Source organism: Ailuropoda melanoleuca, chromosome 16 (genome assembly GCF_002007445.2).
Source record: "Ailuropoda melanoleuca isolate Jingjing chromosome 16, ASM200744v2, whole genome shotgun sequence".
Classification (NCBI taxonomy): domain Eukaryota; kingdom Metazoa; phylum Chordata; class Mammalia; order Carnivora; family Ursidae; genus Ailuropoda; species Ailuropoda melanoleuca.
This window is the reverse complement of record NC_048233.1, coordinates 7,892,810-7,915,158: the sequence shown is the minus strand read 5'-3', so window position 1 is coordinate 7,915,158 and position 22,349 is coordinate 7,892,810. Positions and strand designations below refer to the sequence as shown.

The 22,349-nt window shown below is 37.1% G+C and overlaps 1 protein-coding gene across 2 annotated transcripts in view; it reads right to left on the bottom strand.

The window, feature by feature from the left end:
- LOC100481182 (antigen WC1.1) overlaps window positions 1-22,349 on the bottom strand; it is a 50,871-nt gene that overhangs the window by 21,413 nt on the left and 7,109 nt on the right. For both annotated transcript variants that reach the window (XM_011228697.3, XM_034645814.1), the window contains exons 2-4: window positions 9,661-9,981; window positions 3,545-3,847; window positions 3,134-3,451 (exon numbers count right to left, since the gene is read on the bottom strand). In XM_011228697.3, coding sequence (XP_011226999.2) covers window positions 3,134-3,451; window positions 3,545-3,847; window positions 9,661-9,981 — 942 coding nt within the window. The remainder of the gene's footprint in view (window positions 1-3,133; window positions 3,452-3,544; window positions 3,848-9,660; window positions 9,982-22,349) is intronic.

Below are 22,349 nucleotides of genomic sequence, written 5' to 3'. Positions count from 1 at the left end.
AGAAAAAAGCCAAAAATCATATGATCCTCTCAACAGATGCAGAAAAAGCATTTGACAAAATACAGCATCCTTTCCTGATTAAAACCCTTCAGAGTGTAAGGACAGAGGGTACATTCCTCAATCTCATAAAAACCATCTATGAAAAACCTACAGCAAATATCATTCTTAATGGGGAAAAGCTGGAAGCCTTTCCCTTAAGATCAGGAACACGACAAGGATGCCCACTCTCGCCACTATTATTCAACATAGTACTAGAAGTCCTTGCAACAGCAATCAGAAGACAAAAAGGGATCAAAGGTATCCAAATCGGCAAAGAAGAAGTCAAACTGTCTCTCTTTGCAGATGACATGATACTCTATATGGAAAACCCAAAGGAATCTATTCCCAAACTACTAGAAGTTATAGAGTAATTCAGTAATGTGGAGGGATACAAAACCAATGCTCAGAAATCAGTTGCATTTCTATACACGAACAATGAGACTGAAGAAAGAGAAATTAGGGAATCCATCCCATTTACAATAACACCAAAAACCATGCGTTACCTTGGAATTAACTTAACCAGAGACGTAAAGGACCTATATCCTAGAAACTATAGATCACTTTTGAAAGATATTGAGGAAGACATAAAAAGATGGAAAAATATTCCATGCTCATGGATTGGAAGAATTAACATAGTTAAAATGTCCATACTACCCAGAGCAATCTACACTTTCAATGCTATCCCGATCAAAATACCGAGGACATTTTTCAAAGAACTGGAACAAATAGTCCTTAAATTTCTGTGGAACCAGAAAAGGGCCTGAATCACCAAGGAGTTGTTGAGAAGGAAAAACAAAGCTGGGGGCATCGCAATGCCGGATTTCGAGCTGTACTACAAAGCTGTGATCACAAAGACAGCATGGTACTGGCACAAAAACAGACACATCGACCAATGGAACAGAATAGAGAACCCAGAAATGGACCCTCGGCTCTTTGGGCAACTAATCTTTGATAAAGCAGGAAAAAACATCCGGTGGAAAAAAGACAGTCTCTTCAATAAATGGTGCTGGGAAAATTGGACAGCTACATGCAAAAGAATGAAACTTGACCACTCTCTCACACCATACACAAAAATAAACTCCAAATGGATGAAAGACCTCAATGTGAGACAGGAATCCATCAAAATTCTAGAGGAGAACATAGGCAACAACTTCTATGACATCGGCCAGAGCAACCTTTTTCACGACACATCTCCAAAGGCAAGAGAAATAAAAGATAAAATGAACTTATGGGACTTTATCAGGATAAAGAGCTTCTGCACAGCCAAGGAAACAGTCAAAAAAACTAAGAGACAGCCCACGGAATGGGAGAATATATTTGCAAAGGACACCACAGATAAAGGACTGGTATCCAAGATCTACAAAGAACTTCTCAAACTCAATACACGAGAAACAAATAAACAAATCAAAAAATGGGCAGAAGCTATGAACAGACAATTTTCCAATGAAGACATACAAATGGCTCACAGACACATGAAAAAATGTTCAAAATCATTAGCCATCAGCAAAATTCAAATCAAAACCACACTAAGATACTACCTTATGCCAGTTAGAATGGCAAAAATTGAGAAGGCAAGAGACAACAATTGCTAGAGAGGATGTGGAGAAAGGAGATCCCTCCTACATTGTTGGTGGGAATGCAAGTTGGTACAGCCACTATGGAAAACAGTGTGGAGGTCCCTTAAAAAGTTAAAAATTGAGCTACCCTATGACCCAGCCATTGCACTACTGGGTATTTACCCCAAAGATAGAGATGTAGTGAAGAGAAGGGCCATATGCACCCCAATGTTCATAGCAGCATTGTCCACAATAGCTAAATTGTGGAAGGAACCGAGATGCCCTTCAACAGATGACTGGATTAAGAAGCTGTGATCCATATATACAATGGAATATTACTCAGCTATCAGAAAGAACGAGTTCTCAACATTTGCTGCTACATGGACGGCACTGGAGGAGATAATGCTAAGTGAAATAAGTCAAGCAGAGAAAGACAATTATCATATGATTTCTCTCATCTATGGAACATAAGAACTAGGAAGATCAGTAGGGGAAGAAAGGGATAAAGAAAGGGGGGTAATCAGAAGGGGGAATGAAGCATGAGAGACTATGGACTCTGAGAAACAAACAGAGGGCTTCAGAGGGGAGAGGTGTGGAGGAATGGGATAGACTGGTGATGGGTAGTAAGGAGGGCACGTATTGCATGGTGCAAGGGATGTTATACGCAACTAATGAATCATTGAATTTTACATCAGAAACCAGGGATGTACTGTATGGTGACTAACATAATATAATAAAAAAATATTATTAAAAGAAAAACCAAAGAAGCACTATATGCAAAAAATAAATGAATAAAATAAAAGTTGATAAACTGAACGTTGTTAAAGTGAAGAACTTGGCTTATCATCGAACACCATTAAAAGAGTAAAAATGAAAGGCAAAAGCTAAACACCCAAAATAAATACATACTTATTTGTACCACAGGTCACTGTCACAATTATCTATTATATCACTCTTTATAATAATTGAGAACTGGGAATAAATCAAACTCCACCATCATTTGATGGATCAATACCTGGCCACATGGTCATTCAATGGGATACATTCCAATAATAAAAATGAGTGGAACACTTCTATAAACAACTGAATGCATGAATCACAAAGAAGTTAGACACAAAATGAAACATACTATATGATTTTATATGAAGTTCAAAATAGAAAAGACTATTCAGACAGGAATGTGGGCATAGTGACTGGTAGGGTATGAATGTGGCTTCTGGGGTGCTGCTAATCTCTTTGTTGAGCTGGGTTGGGTTACACAGTATTCATGTTATTATGATTCATTGAATTACTCACTTACTACTTACATACTTTCTCTGTAAATAATACTCAGATATATTTAATTAATAGTGTTCATTTTAAAAGATATCCCTCTTAACATTTCCTTGCCTTGAACTGAAAGGCAAATAAACAATGAAAAGAATCAGTTTATCATGGAGTATCTCACTTTTAAAATAATTTTTCCGCACTCTCTGCTCTTAGGGACATTTCACTCAAGGAGCGTCCTGAGGACCAGTCAGCCCTTCCCTCTCACTTACCTGAGCAGATCACTGAGGCTGTGTTTCCATGGGTACAATCAGGAATACCCAGGGCAGTCACAGGGCAATTCCACAAGAAAGACTCAGCCCCTGAGCAGTGAAATCGAGCTTTCCAAATCTGACCACCTCCTTCCACAAAGTATGCTCCTTCTGGAGTAGAGATGGCAACTCCACAGCCAAGCTGTTGACAAACAACATTGGCATTGGCCATATTCCAGTGTGAGGCACAGAGTGTTTTCCACTCTCCAGAAATATGCATCTCTACTTGTCCCTCACACTGAGAGATGCCATTTTTCATGAGCCGGACTTCTGTGTACACTAGTAGGAGAAGACAAGATTTCAGCCAAATCTCATGTCATTCCTACCCCAGCAGAGTATGTGGTCTGGTTGAAGTTCTGCTCTGCATCTCACCTGAACAGAAAACTTGAACAGCCCCACGGTGGCAAGCACCTCCTGGACAGGACTCTTTGTGGCAAAACCAGAGCTCAGGTTCGTGCCCCTTACACTGGAATTCTTTAGGCCAGACTCTATCTGACTCTCTGAAGGACACATCTTGCGAGAAAGACACAGCTTTGCCACACCCCAGCTCTGCACAGATGACCTGGGCAGTGAGTAATGTAAAGTTGCCATCAGACAATGGAACCCAGTCTTTTCCAGAACGCACTTCTACCTGCCCTAAGCAGGGTCCATCCCCTCCAGCTAAACGCACAAATCCTAAAAGAAAAAAGAAAACCAAACCAAGTAAGTGTTCATGAATCTGGCTTGGCAATTAGAAGTGGCATGTCATGGACAATGGTATATGACCATGACATGTCATAGATAAAAGTTTTTCTTTTCCCAGGCATTGGGAATGAGGAGAGGACTTAACAGTTGGTGTCAGAGTGGGACCTGTGTGAGTGAGTTTCTGCAGACAGATTATTTGGAGTAGCTGAATACTAGGAAAAAATATTTTGGTGTTGGTTAGAGAAGTAAATTCCTCATCTGAGCCCAAGGAAACTGTGTAATGTGTAGGCATTCAAACTTGAGTACAGAGGTATAAAGAACAGAACCAACCCAGAGGGACATGGGCTACAAGAGAGTAGAGATCTATTAGCCAAAGTTAGAAAGTCATCCTGAGACTTGTGGGGCTGAAATTCTGGTCAGCTTTTGGTCCCCAGAGCCAACCCTCAAGTGACTGAGGATAGGGATAACCATGAGATCTGTATCCATGAATGCATGACAGCCTATAGACAGACTGATGGCTCAATATTAGCAATACAGACATTATAACCAATCCATAGTTGTGATTCCAAATTTTATCTATCTGACAATTTTTGATAGCAAAATATTTCACGAACTTCTTAGGTGACCTACGTGGGAAAGAACATGAATCTGGATGTTAAAAAACCTCACATAGTCAGGAGAGGAGGGGCACGGTACCAGCTGTCTCTCTTGAAACCCTAGGATAATGAAGAGCCACTTTCCAATCCATGAACCAAAGATAACATTTCCATTTATTTGTATATTCCTTCATTTTCTTCATCAGTGTTTTACATATTTTTAATTTTTAAAAGAGTAAGCATTAAAAACATGCAGAAATTAGACAGATGATTGAATTAGCTGACAAAGTCTTTTAACCATTTATATAAATGTACTTAATGAAGCATAAAGCAGCTTTTTAAAAACTAGAAAAAAACAAGTGGAACTTCTAAAACTGAAAAATACTATATCTGGAATGAAAAATTATCTAGATTAATTTAAGAGATTAGACACTGCAGAATAAAAGAATTAGGAAATTAAACATAGAACAGTAGAAGCTTTCTCTTTGAAGCACAGAGAGAGAAAAGATAGAAAAATCGCCTGGTAAAATGCATTTCAAAACTGAATGAAGATTAAAATGTTTTCAGATAAATAAAAAATGATAAAATTTGAGGCCACCTACACTGCATTGCACAAAAATGTTACAGAAAGTTCAAGCTAAAGGAAAATAGTAACAGATGAAAACGTGGATCTACCCAAAGCTATGAAGTCTGCTGTAAATGATAAGTCTGTGGGTAAATATAAAAAAGGTTGTCTCATTTTTAAAATAATAGAATATTTCAGGCAAATATAATAGCAAAGTGTTGCAAGATTTATAATATATTTATAAGTAAAATGTAGGACAACAATAGCACAAATGACAAGAAGAGGGAAATGGAAGTATTCCATGTAAGGTCTTACATTATATATTGTGATATAATATCATTTGAAGGTAAAATATGATTACAGAGTAATAATTTCAACATTATGGTAAACTCTAAGCAAAGCAATATTTCTAATAAAATAGAATACTTAAAATACTCAAAGGTTAAAATAGGAACAAAGAATGCATAAGGCAAATAGCAAGTTAGTAGACTTAAACCCAAGCATATCAATAATTACATTAAATTGAAATAATTTAAATACTCCAAATAAAAGCAAGATAATCATACTGAATAGAAGTAAGACACCACTTCAATTATATCTCAATAAAACTAGGGAAAAAGAGTAAGACACACCATATGCTGTCCACAAAAACATATATACATTAAATATAAACACAGAAACAGGGGTGTCTGGTGGCTCAGTCAGTTAAGCATCTGACTCTTGATTTCAGCTCAGGTCATCATCTCAGAGTTGTGAGATCAAGCCCTTCCTCTGATTCCATGCTGAGCTTGGGGCCTGCTTGAGATTCTCTCTCCCTCATCCTCTGCACTTCCCCCCAAAATAAATTTAAAATAAAAAAAATAAACACAGAAACATATTTAAAGTGTCAGAAAAGATAAACCAAGCAAGCACTAATCAAAGAAAGCTGTTGTTATCTATATTAATATTAGACAAACTAAGACTATAGGACAGGAATATATTCAAAAATAAAGAAGAGGGGCGCCTGGGTTGCTCAGTCGTTAAGCGTCTGCCTTCGGCTCAGGGCGTGATCCCGGCGTTCTGGGATCGAGCCCCACATCAGGCTCCTCCACTGGGAACCTGCTTCTTCCTCTCCCACTCCCCCTGCTTGTGTTCCCTCTCTCGCTGGCTGTCTCTCTGCCAAATAAATAAATAAAATCTTTTTTAAAAAAAATAAAGAAAGAAGAAACATTTCATGATGATAAAATACAAAAGAAATCTTGTAATATCAAAATTAGTGGGCTACAGCTAAGGCAGTGCTTACAAGAAAATCTAGAGCCTTGACACTTCCTTGATGCATATATTAGAATACAAAAGAAAAACTAAATATAAATTATCTAAGATTCCAACTCAGGAATCTACAAAATAACAGCAAATCATAACCAAAAGAGAAGAATGTAAACTAAGAAACCAAATCAACAAAGTAGAAAACAAATACAATAAAGAAAATCAACAGAGTTCATTGGTGATTCTTTTTGAAAGAATAATAAAAACTGATAATCTTCTAGTAGACCTGATCAAGAAAAAATGAGAAAATACACAAATTAACAATATCAGGGAAGAAAAGGGGATTATCATTATGGATCCTATCAATATGTAAAAAATAATAAGGTATGAAGAAATTTTGTCCTAATTTGAAAATTTTATTTATAATAGGATGAGTCCTTGGAAACTAATTACTTGAAAAACACAATCTATCAAAAACTAATACAAAAATAAATGGAAAACCTAAGTTTTCCTATATTTGTTAAAGAAACAGAACTCATATTATATGGGGGCACCTGGGTGGTCCAGTTGGTTAAGTGTCTGTCTTTGGTTCAGGGCTCAGGTCATGGTCCTGGGGTCCTGGGATCAAGAACATTGCTTCTCCCTCTCCCTCTGCCCTTCCCCTCTGGCTTGTACTTGCTCTCTCTCTCATTCTCTCTCTCTCTCTCTCAAATAAATAAATAAAATCTTTTTAAAAATAGAACTCATATTTAAAAACTTCCCACAAAGAAAATTGCAAACCTCAGCCGCGGAGCTCAAAAACAACTCCTGCATCAACATAGAGAAAGAGAGGGAAAGAAGAAATGAGAACAAGAAGTCTAAAACAGAAGTTGTGGTGAATATATGAATTAACGTGGATCTTCAGTCCCCAGTCTCCCCCTCCTGAAGTTAATTGCATCTTCATCCCCTTCCCATTTTGTACCTCAGTACTGTAGCCCTTCTCAAGTTGTGAAGCCCCTCCCCAGTCTTTTTCCCAAACCCTCTGAAATCCCCTCTTTATTTCAAACAAGCTCCTCTATAATCCTCACAGATCATTCTTTCTACCTCTGGATTTCTGCTAAACACAATATTTCTAACAATCTACTAGAGGCTGAAATTTCTCTTTCATATCCCTTTCCTAAAATTGAGAGAGAGGAATTCCAAGAACTCAATTTAAAATTTTGCAAAAGGCATGGTTTCTTATTTTTATCAATGCTACATCACCACCACTTTGACTTCTCTTTACATCATTAAAACATGTTCTGAAAAATATAGAAATAGACTGGAGAGTAGAAACTGATGACAAAGAGATTAGTCAAAGAAAAATGAAACAGTTCATTAAAATATGAGAATTTAAGTTAAAGCAATGGTAATGGTAATCAGGGAATAAAAAACAAAATCAAAGTTTAGATGCCATACCATTCTCAAACTCTTTTTATCTTTACGTGTACCTTAACTGGAATTAATATCAAAAGCAACAATTTTCTTAAAAAGTTCAAACATCACACACTCCATTTTTACTTAGATACTGATTTAACAAGATAAGGCTGGTCCCCTGTAGTGTTTCCACAACTTTATCTGCAGTTAATACCCATGATTAAGACATTGTGACAATAAGGAATGTTACCTGAAATGTCAGAAAACAAGTTTTCTTTAAAAAATCCTAACCGAAGGTAGTAAACTCAAATGCCCTTTGAAAATAATTATTTTTTTAAAATATTAATAAAGAGGATGGGAGGAGACTTTTGAGATGACAAATAGCTCTATGGCATAGATCAAGCTAATGCTTTCACAGATGTATATTTTCCTCCTAACTCATCAAGTTGTATACGTTAAATATGGACAGTTTTTCTCATGTCAATCATACCTCAATAGAGTAGCTCTCAAAAAAAGAAAATACTTATGTTTTTAGGGACCTGAATTAGTATCATCAAAGATCCACTGAAGTTACAATTTGAAGCAGATCACTTTTCCAGGGATCTTCTTCATGCAGATCACGACAATGCTGACTGGCTATAGGATCATGGGTTTAGGTTGCTATAGACCTAGTCAAATGTACTCATGTCTCCACCTTTCTCACCAGTCCATCAGATGGATGGACCTTTTTTAAGACCCAGCTACCTACCTTAGGGAATTCACTGTGATATCTGATAATATCTTCCTCAAGTCAAGTTGTTCTGATGGTGTTAGTGATGGACCTTTTCATCAATCACTGTGATAACTACTGAAAACATCTCTGGCAAATACCGACACCACCATTCACACTCTAGGTTCATTGCTGTCTTTACCGCCTCCACTTTGGCACATGCCAAATACACTTAGGTGGTATTGAGCACTTCTTATGTGCCACCTCGGGTTCTCTTGGCCTCACTGCCCTTAGTATTTCCTTTGCTCCAGCTATTGTATTGTAAATTTTACAATTTCATATTTTCTGAGGTGGCTCAGTCAGTTAAACGTCTACCTTTGGCTCAGGTCATAATCCCAGAGTCCTGGGATCAAGCCCCAGGTCGGGCTCCCTGCTCAGTGGGGAGTCTGCTTCTCCCTCTCCCTCTGCCCCTCCTCCATGCTCATGCACTCTCTCTCTAATAAATAAATAAAATCTTTTTAAAATAAATAAATAATTTAATTTTTTTTTCATATTTACCTCCTGCTTCAATGTCTTCACGAACAGGCTGTGAGCACACCACCCAGGTGACCAGATGTACCAATGAGATAAGGCTGATATCTGCCACCAGTCCCCCTTCTTTCCCTCCCCTGACTATGACCTAGTAACATTCAAATGTAACAATGAAATCCCCTTTTGCTTTTTGCTTGTGTACTCCACTTTGAACCCCAATATGGTCATTTACCCACAGGTCTTTACTCTCTTTCTTGGCTCTCCACCTGCTTGGTTGAACCTGCTTCCTTGGGACTTCTTCCATGTGGCCCCCTTGCAACATTAAGTGACTCCATCTCTCCATCTATCCATCTCTCTAGGACTTGTAAGAATAATAAACTTTGTTTCCCTGCACCTCTCCCATGTCCCCTCTTGTGGCTGCACCTGACTGACCATCTCACGAAAGAAAATAAAACAGTTACCATGATGAAATTTATTTCATACAGGTACAACCCAGTAGCTGTGCCTATATGAAACATTTGACCCCACCTTCCTACCTTTTATGATACACCACAGAGATCTGAAGGGCCCAGTGATCCATAGGTCTGGAACCTTCACTGTATAGGGCCAAGCAAGTCTTTATGCTTCCTTGAGCACCTAATACTTTAGGAGTCACTGTGTAACTGGAGTCTTCATCCAAGTTTGTGATCCTGTTAGCTATTCTGGGAATGAAGCCACGGCTATTCCTGCCAGGTATCCCCTTGAGAGAACAGACAGGCCTTACCTGAGCAGACTACTCCAGCATCCCAACTATGGGATGCACCTTGCTCACGGTAGTCTTGAATAGGAAAACGATCACAGTCACTGAGAGTTGACTCTGTCCCTTTACAAACAGTATTAAAAAGCCAAATAGGCCCAACCCCTGATCCAAAACGAGCCGCTCCAGGAGCATCAACAGCAGGTCCACATTCCAGCTGTCTGCACACCACATCTGCAGCCTTCATGTACCACTTGTAAGCATATACCGTGCCCCATTCTCCTTGGTATTTCACTTCCACTCTCCCTTCACAGCGGTGGCCCCCGTTCATCAGCCTCAGCTCCGTAACTGTAAGGGAGACATAGACACAGAACACAGGAGAGATTTTAGGATTTTAGTGGTATGCTGGTATTTAAAAATGAGCTCTCTGGAGGAGGAAAAAAGAAACCTCTCATGTATAGCATTTGTTGATTTGTGTGGTATAAATATTCCCACTGTGCTTAATTTTAAGCTACCAATGTGGTATCACTGAACATGGTGTTGGGAAGAGATGTACACAATTATTTATCACAAGCAGGTAAGACTCAGCTTCATGCATACCATGAAGAACAGGCCTTCAGATGCCTCTAGATGCTGCCTTCACGGTAGGTATGCATAAGGCTGGTAGGGGCCCAAATTCCCCCATCTCAGTTACAGTTCATGGCTCGTAAAGTCACTGGAGGAATATTCCCATTCCTTCTCTGTCCCATAGGGAACACTCTCATCTAGCTTTGAAAGAAAGGACTGCGGTAAGTAGCCTCTAAACTGTCGTGATTATTCCTGCTTCCTGATATCCATTTTCTACATAATCCTTCTCACACTTGAATGTGGCCTGAACCTAATAACATTCACATAACAATGGAATTTGGTAAAGGTGATGAGATATCACTTAAAAAATCATGTTTCAAGATAACTCTAGTTTCTCTTGTTGACCTGTCTTTGCTCTATCATTTGCTTGCTCTGATGAAGCCAGGTGCCATATGGTGAGCTGCATGTGGAGAGATTCATGACAAGAACCTGAGGGAAGACTCAGTCAAGAGCCAGCATGGGACAGTCCACCGGGGGCTGAATGCTGCCAATAACCAGGTAAATAAGCTTGGGTGGTATTCAATCCCATTTGAACCTTAGGATAATTATGACCTTGTGAGAGATCATGAGTCAGAGGACCCAGATAAGCCATGCCCAGGTTTCTGGCCCACAGAAGCTATGATAGTTGTTATTTTAAGCTGCCAAGTTTAGCAGTAATTTCTTGTACAGTAATATATGACTAATTTAGGGGTTCCCTCCAGAGTCAGAAAACAGCAACAGGACAAGCTAGAGATTTATATAAGTGGCTTAATTGCTTCATCCAAATAAGACTTCTTCCCAAGCGACCAATTCTGTGACTTTGTCCTACATGGAACTGGGACCTAAACCACCTCTTTTTTTTCATATCAGTTCTTATCCAGTGAACTAGGTTCCTGCTCTCCCATCAGGAACAGAGAAGTGGATTTCCTAAGGTCCTAGAATCATCTCCATTTTTTTTCTTATAATCAAAATGTGGTCCCTGGAGGTATTCAGTCACACTGCTCAGATCTATACCTGGCTCCATATGCTTCCACTCTGGAAATCAGATGTGGTGCATCAAAAAGGGAAACATCTGGGAAGAGGGCTAAACTTGGAAAGAATCCTGGTGTGCTAGTCTGCTTAGGCAGGCTCCATAACAAAATACCACAGACTAACTGGCTTAAAGAGAAATTTATTTTCTCACAGTTCTGGGATCTGGAAAGTCCAAGATCAAGGTGCTGGCAAGTCAGTTTTCATTCTGAGAACTCTTCTCTTGGCTTGTAAACCACTGCTGTCTCACTGTGTGCTCCTGTGGCTTTTTCTCAGTATGTGTACACAGGGAGAGACGGAGACAGATCACTCTCTCTTCCTCTTCTTATAAGGGTTTCAACATTGAATTTTGAAGGGACACAATTCAATCCCTAGATTGAAGGGACACAGTTTCAACATTGAATTTTGAAGGGACACAATTCAATCCCTAGCACCTGAGGAGGTCCATCCCAGGAAGGAAATAAAGGTAAATGGGAAGACGGTAAAGGAGATAATAGAAGAAGGGAGACATCCTCGGGAGCTTACTCAGTTTTATTTTTAAGTCTAACATTAAGGTAAGAGTAGAAGATTGAAATGGGATCCTAAAAGTACATGAGAAACGACTATTATTAACAGTAAAATCATCAAAATAATAATAATAATAAAATCATCAAAGGACACCTGGGTGGCTCAGTCAATGGAGTGTCTGACTCTTGATTTCAGCCAGGTCACAATCTAAGAGTAATGAAATCAAGACCCACGTCAGGCACTGTGCTGGGCATGGAGCCTGCTTAAGAGTCTCTCTCTCTCTCTGCCTCTGCCCCTCCTCACTTCAAATAAATAAATAAATCTTTTAAAATTAATAATAATAAAATAATCAATTGAGAGGCAGGTCCTGTGCTAAATGCTGTAAACACAGAAAATAATTAAACAACCTTCTTGCCTTCAGGTAGCTGGTATCTAGTTGGTGACACAAGCAAGCAGATGATTTCATTACTGTGAAAAGTTCCAGGAGACTTTCTTTTTTTTTTTTTTAAGATTTTATTTATTTATTTGACAGAAAGAAACAGCCAGCGAGAGAGGGAACACAAGCAGGGGGAGTGGGAGAGGAAGAAGCAGGCTCCTAGCGGAGGAGCCTGATGCGGGGCTCAATCCCAGAATGCTGGGATCACGCCCTGCACCCCCCAGGCATCCCCTAGGAGATTTTCTTAGTAATAGTAAGCTTGGTTATTTGAATTTATCTCTTCTGCTGAAAATAAATAAAATAAAAAGTGGAATAAAACATACTAAAAATGATCTTCAGAGATTAAAGACCTGATAAGATAAGAAGGAAAAATCAGGTCAAATCTGAAGGGAAAATGGGAATTCATTGAGACACAGGAGCATGGAATGTGCTTTTGCCTGACAGCAATAGCCTATTCAGGAAAATGGGGTGTTTTTACAACCTTTGATGGTGAGGAGGCACAAATCAAATCCCAAACCTGTATGTAGATGAGACATCTAACAGAAGAGAGTCTCCACAATAAGCGGGGATATCAGTTGAAATAGACATGCCCTTGTATAAAATTACATTTAAAGTTTGAATCTCTAGATTATCTAGATAATATCACTTTTGCACTTGTATTGAGGTAGCCCACTATTAAAAGTGCCATATCATCACAGAAAAATTAAAATAAGATCCTCATGGAGGAAATTACCTTCATGCTAGGCCTCAAAATACTTCTATAAAGAATTTTCATAAATAAAATGGCCAGTACATTGTCAAGAATAGACAAACACACAAAGAAACAAACCATTAACAATAACCAAGAGAAACTTCTGAAACAGATAGACACTTCTGATATTAGATGTATTAGATGTTGGCTCTATAAACACCACATATACCATATTCAAAGAAATCAAGAAATAGGGAAACTTAAGGATGCTTTAAGGAACTAAGAAAAATGCATCAAAAAACCTATAAAACCCAAATGAACTTCTATGAATGAAAAATATATTTGTTGAAATTAAAATGTTTTCATCAGATTAAATTCAGGTGAAGAGAATTATTGAAGTGAACAATAAGTTAGAAGAAATTATCTAGAATGCTGCACAGAGAAACAAAAGAATAAAAATACAGAAAAGAAGATAAGAGACATAAAGTGGAGCAAGAAGCAAGTTAAATTGAAATATGGGAAGGAAGAGAGGGAGACAGAGAGAGACACACACAGAGGGGAAAAAAAGAGCATTGAGCAGAAGCAATATTTGAAAAATATTGGTTAAGAATTTTCCAGGGGCGCCTGGGTGGCACAGCGGTTAAGCGTCTACCTTCAGCTCAGGGCGTGATCCCGGAGTTACGGGATCGAGCCCCACATCAGGCTCCTCCTCTAAGAGACTGCTTCTTCCTCTCTCACTCCCCCTGCTTGTGTTCCCTCTCTCACTGGCTGTCTCTATCTCTGTCAAATAAATAAACAAAATCTTTAAAAAAAAAAAAACACGAATTTTCCAGAACTCATGAAAGATACTAATCCTTAAAGTGAATAAGGCCAAGAAAACTCAAGCAAGCCATATAAAAAGAAATTTATATGTAGACACATCTTGAATGTGGTGGACATGACTAGTGTTCAGCAATATTTCAAGTTTTCTCTGTGCACGTGGAAATATCAACACTTCCTTGCCTGTTTGTAGTTAAGCATGAGTCTGTGATCTGTTTTACTGAATTAAGTACGAGAACAAGTGATGTGTGGCCCTTCCAGATAGAAATATCTAAAAGCCACTACATGCATCAACTACAGTAAATCCTACAGCATCATGTTAAACTGGTGCCATAAGAAAGGGAGCCATTCAACAGCTTAAGAAGTTGAATGATCATAAGCAGAGGTCCTGCCAAACTGAAGTAAATGTGTAGTGTAAGAATAAATAAATTTTGTTTATTTAATTTTCTGAAATTTGGCTTATTTTTTACTACAACATAATCTAATTATTCTTGTTAAAATGATGAGAAACAGCAGAAAACTGACAAAGAAAAAATTTTAAGACAGAATTGGTACACATTACCTCCAATTGAGCAACACCTATACTAACATTTAAGTCCCCAAAACAAGAGATGCCAGTACAAAGTAGAGAAGCCTTAGATGATCCAAAAGAGAAACAAATTTTCAACCTAAATTTCTATACTCAAGAACATTCTAAGTGACATCAGCAAAATGGCAAAGTAGGAAACACCAGACTCCATCCCCCACACCCCACAGAATTATCAATAATTGGATAGCTTTCCATGAACAAAGGCACTCTGGGAAAGCTTGGAAGTCCACTTCAGAAATTTTAGCAATATGACGACTGCACATTTTGCCAGCATCATCCTATCCCTCAAGCCAGTACTGCTCAGTACAAAGAAAGAACTTCCTATCTAGAAAAAATTCCCTTCCAGTCCTACATCTGCCTATCCTGGCCCCCAGCCACAAGCCCTAGAGTCACTGTTGAGGACTCCAACAGCCCTTGCAGCCACTGCAGACCCCCTATGGTGCTTGCCAGGGTCCATACAGTTGTTAACACTGTGGACCTCAGCAACCTGAGCTGAAGAGACATCATGCTCCCCAGACCCAGTGCTGCCACACACCCATGCGTTGGGCACTCTGCATCACTAGATCCAGGTCACAGCATGCTAGAGTGTGCCCTCACACACAGGTGAAGGTATTCTACTACCAAAGTCAGTCTATAAAATCTGGAAGAGGGTACTGCTCCTACAAATGCACAGACACCTATGCAGGGCTACAGGAATCAAGAAGAATCAAGGTGAAAGGATTCCACCAAAGGAATACAGTAAACCTCAACTACATGGTCCCAAGGAAATGGAGACATAGGCATTACCCAACAAAAAATTCAAAGTAAATGTTCTAAAGATACTCAGAGAATTACAAGAAAGCATATATAAACAATATAATAATATTAAGAAAACAATACACAAACAAAACGAGAATTTCAACAAAGAAATAAAAACTTTTGAGAACCAAATGGAAATTTTGCAGTTGAAGAATATAATGACTGAAATGAAGAATTCAATAAAGAGCTTCAATGGCAGTCTTAACAAAACAGAAGAAAGAATCCATGAGTTAAAGGACAAATCAATTGAAATTATCCAATTAGATGAGCAAAAGATAAAGAATAAAAAGGAATGAAGAAAGCCTATCAGATTTATAGGACACCATCAAAAAAACAAAATAAAACAAAACAAAAAAACAAAAAACAAAAAACCCAAAAAAACCTATGTACTAATCACCAGAGCCACAGAAGAAGAAGGGAGAGAGAATGGGGTAGAACGTTTATTTAAAGAAATAATACCTGAGAAGTTCCCAAAGTGGGGAAGAGATTTAGACATCCAAGTTCATAAAGCTAATAGGTCATTGCAAAATTTCAATCCAAAATCATCTCATTCAAGACAAACTATAATAAAAGTTCCTAAAATCAAACATAAGGAGAGAATTTTAAAAGCATCAAGAGAAAAAAAAATTCAATACAAGGAAATCCATATAAGATAATCAGTAGATTTCCTAGCAAAGACCTTGCAAGCCAGGAGAGAATTATATGGTATATTCAAAGTGCTAAAAATAAAAAACTTCCAATCAAAAATACCCAGCATGTTGTCCTTCAGAAATGATGGAAAGAGAAAGACTTTTGCTAACAAATAGAAGCTAAGAAAATTCATCACCAATAGATTTGCATTACAAAAAACACTGAAATGAGTTCTTCAAGCTGAAATGAAAAGCCTTCAATTAGTAACATGAGAATATATGAAAATATATAACACACTGGTAAAGCATATAGTCAGATTCAGAATACTCTAACACTTTAATATGGTGATGTATTAACTACTTAATTCTAGCATAAAAGCTAAAGGATACAAATATAAAAAAATAACTATAGATAAAGGATGCCTGGGTGGCTCAGTTGATTAAGTGTCTGACTCATGATTTCAGCTCAGGTCATGATCTCAGGGTTGTGAGATCAAGACCCACATCAGGTCTGGGCTGGGTGTGGAGGCTGCTTAAGATTTTCTCTCCCACTCCCTCAGCTCTTTCCCTACTTGTGATCACTTTCTCTCTCCCTCTCTCTCTCTCTCCAATAAAACAACAACAAGAAAAACTTTAGCTAAAACAATTTGTTAATGGATACACAATATAAAATGATTTAAGTTATAACATCAAAAACATAAAAGGGGAAGTGCAAAAGGGTAGAGTTTCTATATGGGATAGAAGTTAAATTGCTATCAGCATAAAATAGACTGTTTTATATTAAGGTGTTTTATGTAAGCCTTGTGGTAACCACAAAGAAAAAACCTATAGGAGATTCACAAGAGATAAAGATAAGAGTCAAAGCATACCACTATGAAAAATCATCAATTTACAAAGGAAGGCAGCAAGAGGAAGAAAGGAACAAGAGAACTACAAAACAGCCAGAAGACAATTAATAAGATGGCATTAGTTAAGTCCTACAGATTAATAATTCTTCTAAATGTAAATGGACTGCACTCCCCAATGAAAAGACATAGAGTACCTGAAAGGCTAAAAACAAAAAGACCAGATATATGCTGCCTACAAGATGCTAACCTCAGTTTTAAGGACACACACAAAATGAAAGTGAAAGGATTAAAGAAAGATGGTCCTTGGAAATGGAAACCAAAAGAAAGCAAGGGTAGCCATATTTTTAACAGACAAAATAGACTTTAGTCAATAAAGTGGTCAATTCATCCAGAGGATGTAACAGTTGTAAATATATGCTTCCAACATTGGAGCACTAAGTATATGAAGTAAATACTAACAGACCCAGAAAGAGAAATAGGCAACAATCAAATAATAAGTAGAGTTCTTCAATATACCATTCGAACAATGGGTGGACCATCCATGCAGAAAATCAACAAGGAAATATTAGACTTGAACCATACTTTAAACCAAATGAATCTAAGAGACATAAACAGAAAATTCCATCCAACAGAAGCAGAACATATTCTTCCCAAGCACACAGGGAAAATTCTCCAGAGTAAATCACATGATAGGCAACAAAACAGCTCAAGAAATTTAAGAAGACTAAAATCGTAACAACTATCTCTTCCAATCACAATGGTATGAAACTAAAAATCAATAACAGGGGGGTGCCTGGGTGGCTCAGTGGTTAACCATCTTCCTTCTGCTCAGGGTGTGATCCCAGGGTCCTGGGATTGAGCCCCGCATCAGGCTCCCTGCTCTGCTGGGAGCCTGCTTCTTCCTCTCCCACTCCCCCTGCTTATGTTCCCTCTCTCACTGGCTGTCTCTCTCTCTGTGTCAAATAAATAAAGAAAATCTTTTTAAAAATCAATAAAAGGAAGAAAGTTGGAAAATTTTACAATAATGTGGACATTAAACAACCAGTGAGTCAAAGAAGAACTTGAAGGGGTATTCAAAAAATTTTCTTGAAACAATAAAAAATGGAAACACAGTAAATTAAAACCTATGGAATACTCAAGCAGTTCTAGGAGAGAAATTAATAGCAATAAATGCTTACATTACAAAAAAATAAAGATCTGAAATTGAAAACCTAAGCTTATACCTCAAATAACTAAGCCAAACAAAGCCAAAGTTAGCATCACCAGGAAGGAAATAACAAAGATCAGAGCAGAAATAAATGAAATACAGGCCAGAGAAGCAACAGAAAAGATTAACAAAAGAGCTGGTATATTGAAAAGATAAACAAAATTGACAAAACTTCAACTGACTAAGAAAACAGAAGACATGAATAAATAAAATTATAAATGAAAGAAGAGACATTACAACTGATACTACCACAGAAAACCCAGAGATCAAAAGAGACTCGTGTGAATAATCATACCCCAATAAATTCAATGACTTAGAAAATGGATAAATGCCTAGGGACATACAACTTACAAAGAAGAAATAGCCATCAGGAAGGATGAATACCTACCATTTGCATCAACATGGATGGAACTGGGGGGGGGATTATGCTAAGTGAAATAAGTCAAGTAGAGAAAGACAATTATCATATGGTTTCACTCATATGTGGAATATAAGGAATAGCACAGAGGACTACAGGGGAAGCGGGGGAACACTGAATGGGAAGAAATCAGAGAGGGAGACAAACCATGAGAGACTCTGGACTCCAGGAAACAAATTGAGGGTTGCAAAAGGGAGGGGGTGGGAGGATGGGGTAACTGGGTTATGGGCATTAAGGAGAGCATGTGATGTGATGAGCACTGGGTGTTATAGGCAACTAATGAATCATTGAACACTACATCAAAAACTAATGATGTCCACTATATGTTGGCTAATTGAACTTAATAAAAAAAAATAGAAATTTTCAAGCTAATAAAGAGCAAGGAAATTGAATCAGTAATCAAAACTTCCCAAAAAGGAAAAGCCCAGAACCAAATGTTTCACTTATTTCCACCAAAAAGTAAAGAATTAAAGGCAATCCTCTGAAACTGTTCTAAAAAAATTAAAGAGAAAGGAACACCCCAAACTCATTTTATGATGCCTGCAGTACTCTCACACCAAAGCCACATAAGAAAAGAAAAACTCCTGATAAAAATAGATGCAAAAATTATCAACAAAATATTAGCAAATCAAATTCAAAAACATTTTATTTTTAATTAATTAATTTTTTTAAACTCAAGCATAATTAACATACAATGTTTTATTAGTTTCAGCTGTACACGATAATGATTCAACAATTCTATAACATTTTTAAGTGCTCACCCTAAAAATACTTTTAATCTTTTTCACCTATTTCACCCATTCCCAGCTATCTCCCCTCTGGCAACCACCATCTTGTTCTCTATATTTAAGATTCTAGGTTTTTTGTTTGCCTTTTTTTTCTTTGTTCATTTGTTTTGATATTCCACATGAGTGAAATCACATGATATTTGTCTTTCTCTGATTTATTTCGCTTACCATTTTCCCTCTAGATCCATCCATGTTGTTGCAAATGTCAAGATCTCATTCTTTTTTATGGCTGAGTAATATTCCATTGTATATATATGTATTTATTATATGTATTCATACATATATATAATTCATATATATATATCATATATATATATATACACACACACACACCACATCTTCTTTATCCATTCATCTATCAGTAGACACTTGGGTTGCTTCCATAGTTTAGCTATTGTAAATAATGTTGTAATAAACGTGGGGGTGCATATATCTTTTTGAATTAGTGTTTTCATTTTTATTTGGGTAAATATCCAACAGTGGAATTACCGGATCATATGGTAATTTTATTTTTAATGTTTTGAGGAACCTCCATACTGTTTTCCACAGCAGCTGCATCAGTTGCATTCCACAATATGCACAGGGGTTCCATTTTCTCCACATCTTTGCTAACACTTATTATTCCTTGTGTTTTGATTTTAGCCATTCTGATTAGTGAGAGGTCGTATCTCATTGTGATTTTTATTTACATTTCCCTTATGATTAGTGACGTTGAGCATCTTTTCATGTGTCTGTTGGTCATCTGTATGCTTTGTTGGAAAAATGTCTTCATGTTCTATCCATTTTTTTATCTGGATTATTTGGGGGTTTTTGTTTTTGATGTTGTTGTATAAGTTCTTAATATATGGAAATCAACAGAATTTAAAAGGATAATTAACCATGACCAAGTAGGATTTCTCACTAGGATGCAAGGATATTATATTTCACCATAAGCAAAGCAATAAATGTGACATATAGCACATATAGAACAAAAGATAAAAATCACTTGATCATCTCAGCAGAGGCAGAAAAAGCACTTCACAAAATACAACATCTTTCATGGTAAGAAAAACAATCAACAATTTGGGAACATATGAAAGAACATAAAAACATAATAAAGGCTATATATGACAAACCCACAGTCAACATCATACTCAACAGGAACTATCTTACAAAGAATTATGAATAATCCTCTTAAAGAAGTTCAGTGAACTACAGGATCACACAGACAGGCAACTAAGTAAAATCACAAAAACAGTACATGACAAATGAGAAGTTCAACAAAGAAATAGAAATCATGAATAAAAACCAAACAGAAGCCCTAGAACTGAAGACTACAATGACTGGACTGAAGAATTCAAAAGCTTCAACAGCAGACTTGACCATACAAAAGAAAGAATACATGAACTTGAAGATATATCATTTGAAATTATCCAGTCAAGGGAGCAAAAAAGAAAAAAGAATGAAAAAGAGTGAAGGAAGCCTTTGACTCATAGGACACCACCAAACAATAACAACAACAACAATGTAGGAATTATGGGAATCCCAGAAGGAGAATAGAAGGAGAGAGAAAGTCTATTTAAAGCGATAATGGCTGAAAACATCCCAAACATGGCTAGAGAAATGGACATCCAGACTGAGGACATCCAAAGGACACCAAAAAGGGCTACAACAAGACACATTATAATTAAACTCTCAAAGACAAAGAGAATTTTGAGAGCAGCAAGAGAAAACTGACTCATCACATACAAGGGAGCCCCTGTAACACTAAAAGAAGATTTCTCAGCAAAAACTTTGCAGGCCAAGAGAGTGGCATAATATATTCAACATATTGAAAGAAAAAAATGTCAACCAAAAATACTATACCTAACAAAGATGTCCTTCATAAGTAAAGAACAGATACTTCCCCAAACAAAAGCTGAGCAAGTTCACTGCCACTAAGAACTGCCTTATAAGAAATACTAAAGGGTGTTCTTCAAGCTGAAATAAATGGATGCTAATTAATGTTGTAAAAAGTTGTGAATGTGTAAAACCACCACTAAAGGTAAATAATCAGGGGCGCCTGGGTGGCACAGCGGTTAAGCGTCTGCCTTCGGCTCAGGGCGTGATCCCGGCGTTCCGGGATCGAGCCCCACGTCAGGCTCCTCTGCTGGGAGCCTGCTTTCTTCCTCTCCCACTCCCCCTGCTTGTGTTCCCTCTCTCACTGACTGTCTCTATCTCTGTCAAATAAATCAATAGAAAAAGTCTTTAAAAAAAAAAAAAAAGGTAAATAATCAAAGTCAGATTCTCCAATATTGTAAAGATGGTGTGTAAATCACTTGTAATTTTAGTTTAGAAGTTTAAAAACAACATATTAAGTTTGTTATTGAATACACAATATGAAAAAGATATAAATTGTAACATGAATAAACTAGAATTTGAAGGGAAGAAAAGCACAAGTAAAAAAGTTGCTGTATACTATTGAAGTTATTATCAGCATAAAATAGGATGTTATAACTATAAGATATTTTATGTAAACTTCATTTTAATCACAAAGGAAAAACCTATAATAGATACATAAAAGATTATGATAAAGGAGTCAGAGTATACTGCCATAAACACTCACCAAATCACCAAGAAAGACGAGAAAGCAAAGAACAAAATGATCTACAAAACAGAAAATAACATGATGGCAATAGTAAGCCCTTTACTTATTGATAATTACTCTAAACATAAATGAATTAAATTCTCCAATCAAAAGACATAGAATGGCTGGATGGATTTCTTTTTAAAGCAAGATCCAGTGAGATGCTGCCCACAAGAGATTCACTTTAGCTTTGAGAACACAAATAGACTGAGGGTGTGGAGATGGAAAAAGATATTTCTGGCAAATGCTAACCAGAAGAGAACAGGGGTAGCTATACTTAGACAAAAGAGACTTTAAGTTTAAAATGGTTGAAAGATTCAAACAAAAGATGTTAAATAATGATAAACGGGTCAATTCATAGAGATATAACAATTGTAAATATTTATCCATCCACAATCAAAGCATCTAAATATATGGAGCAAAAACTAAGAGTACTAAAAAGAAGGAAACACCAATATAAGAATAGTTGGCTACTATAATATACCACTTCCAACAATGTGTACATCATACAAAGAATCATGGGAAGATCAAGAAGGAAAAAGCAAATTTGAACAACACTATAAACTAAATGGACTAACAGATATGTACAGAATATTCCACCCAAGAGCAGCAGATGACACATTCTTAAGTGCACACAGAACATTTTCTAGGATAGATCGTATGTTAGGCCACAAAACAAGTCTCAACAAATTCAAGAATACAGAAATAATATCAAATATCATTTCTGAACACAGTGATAGGAAACT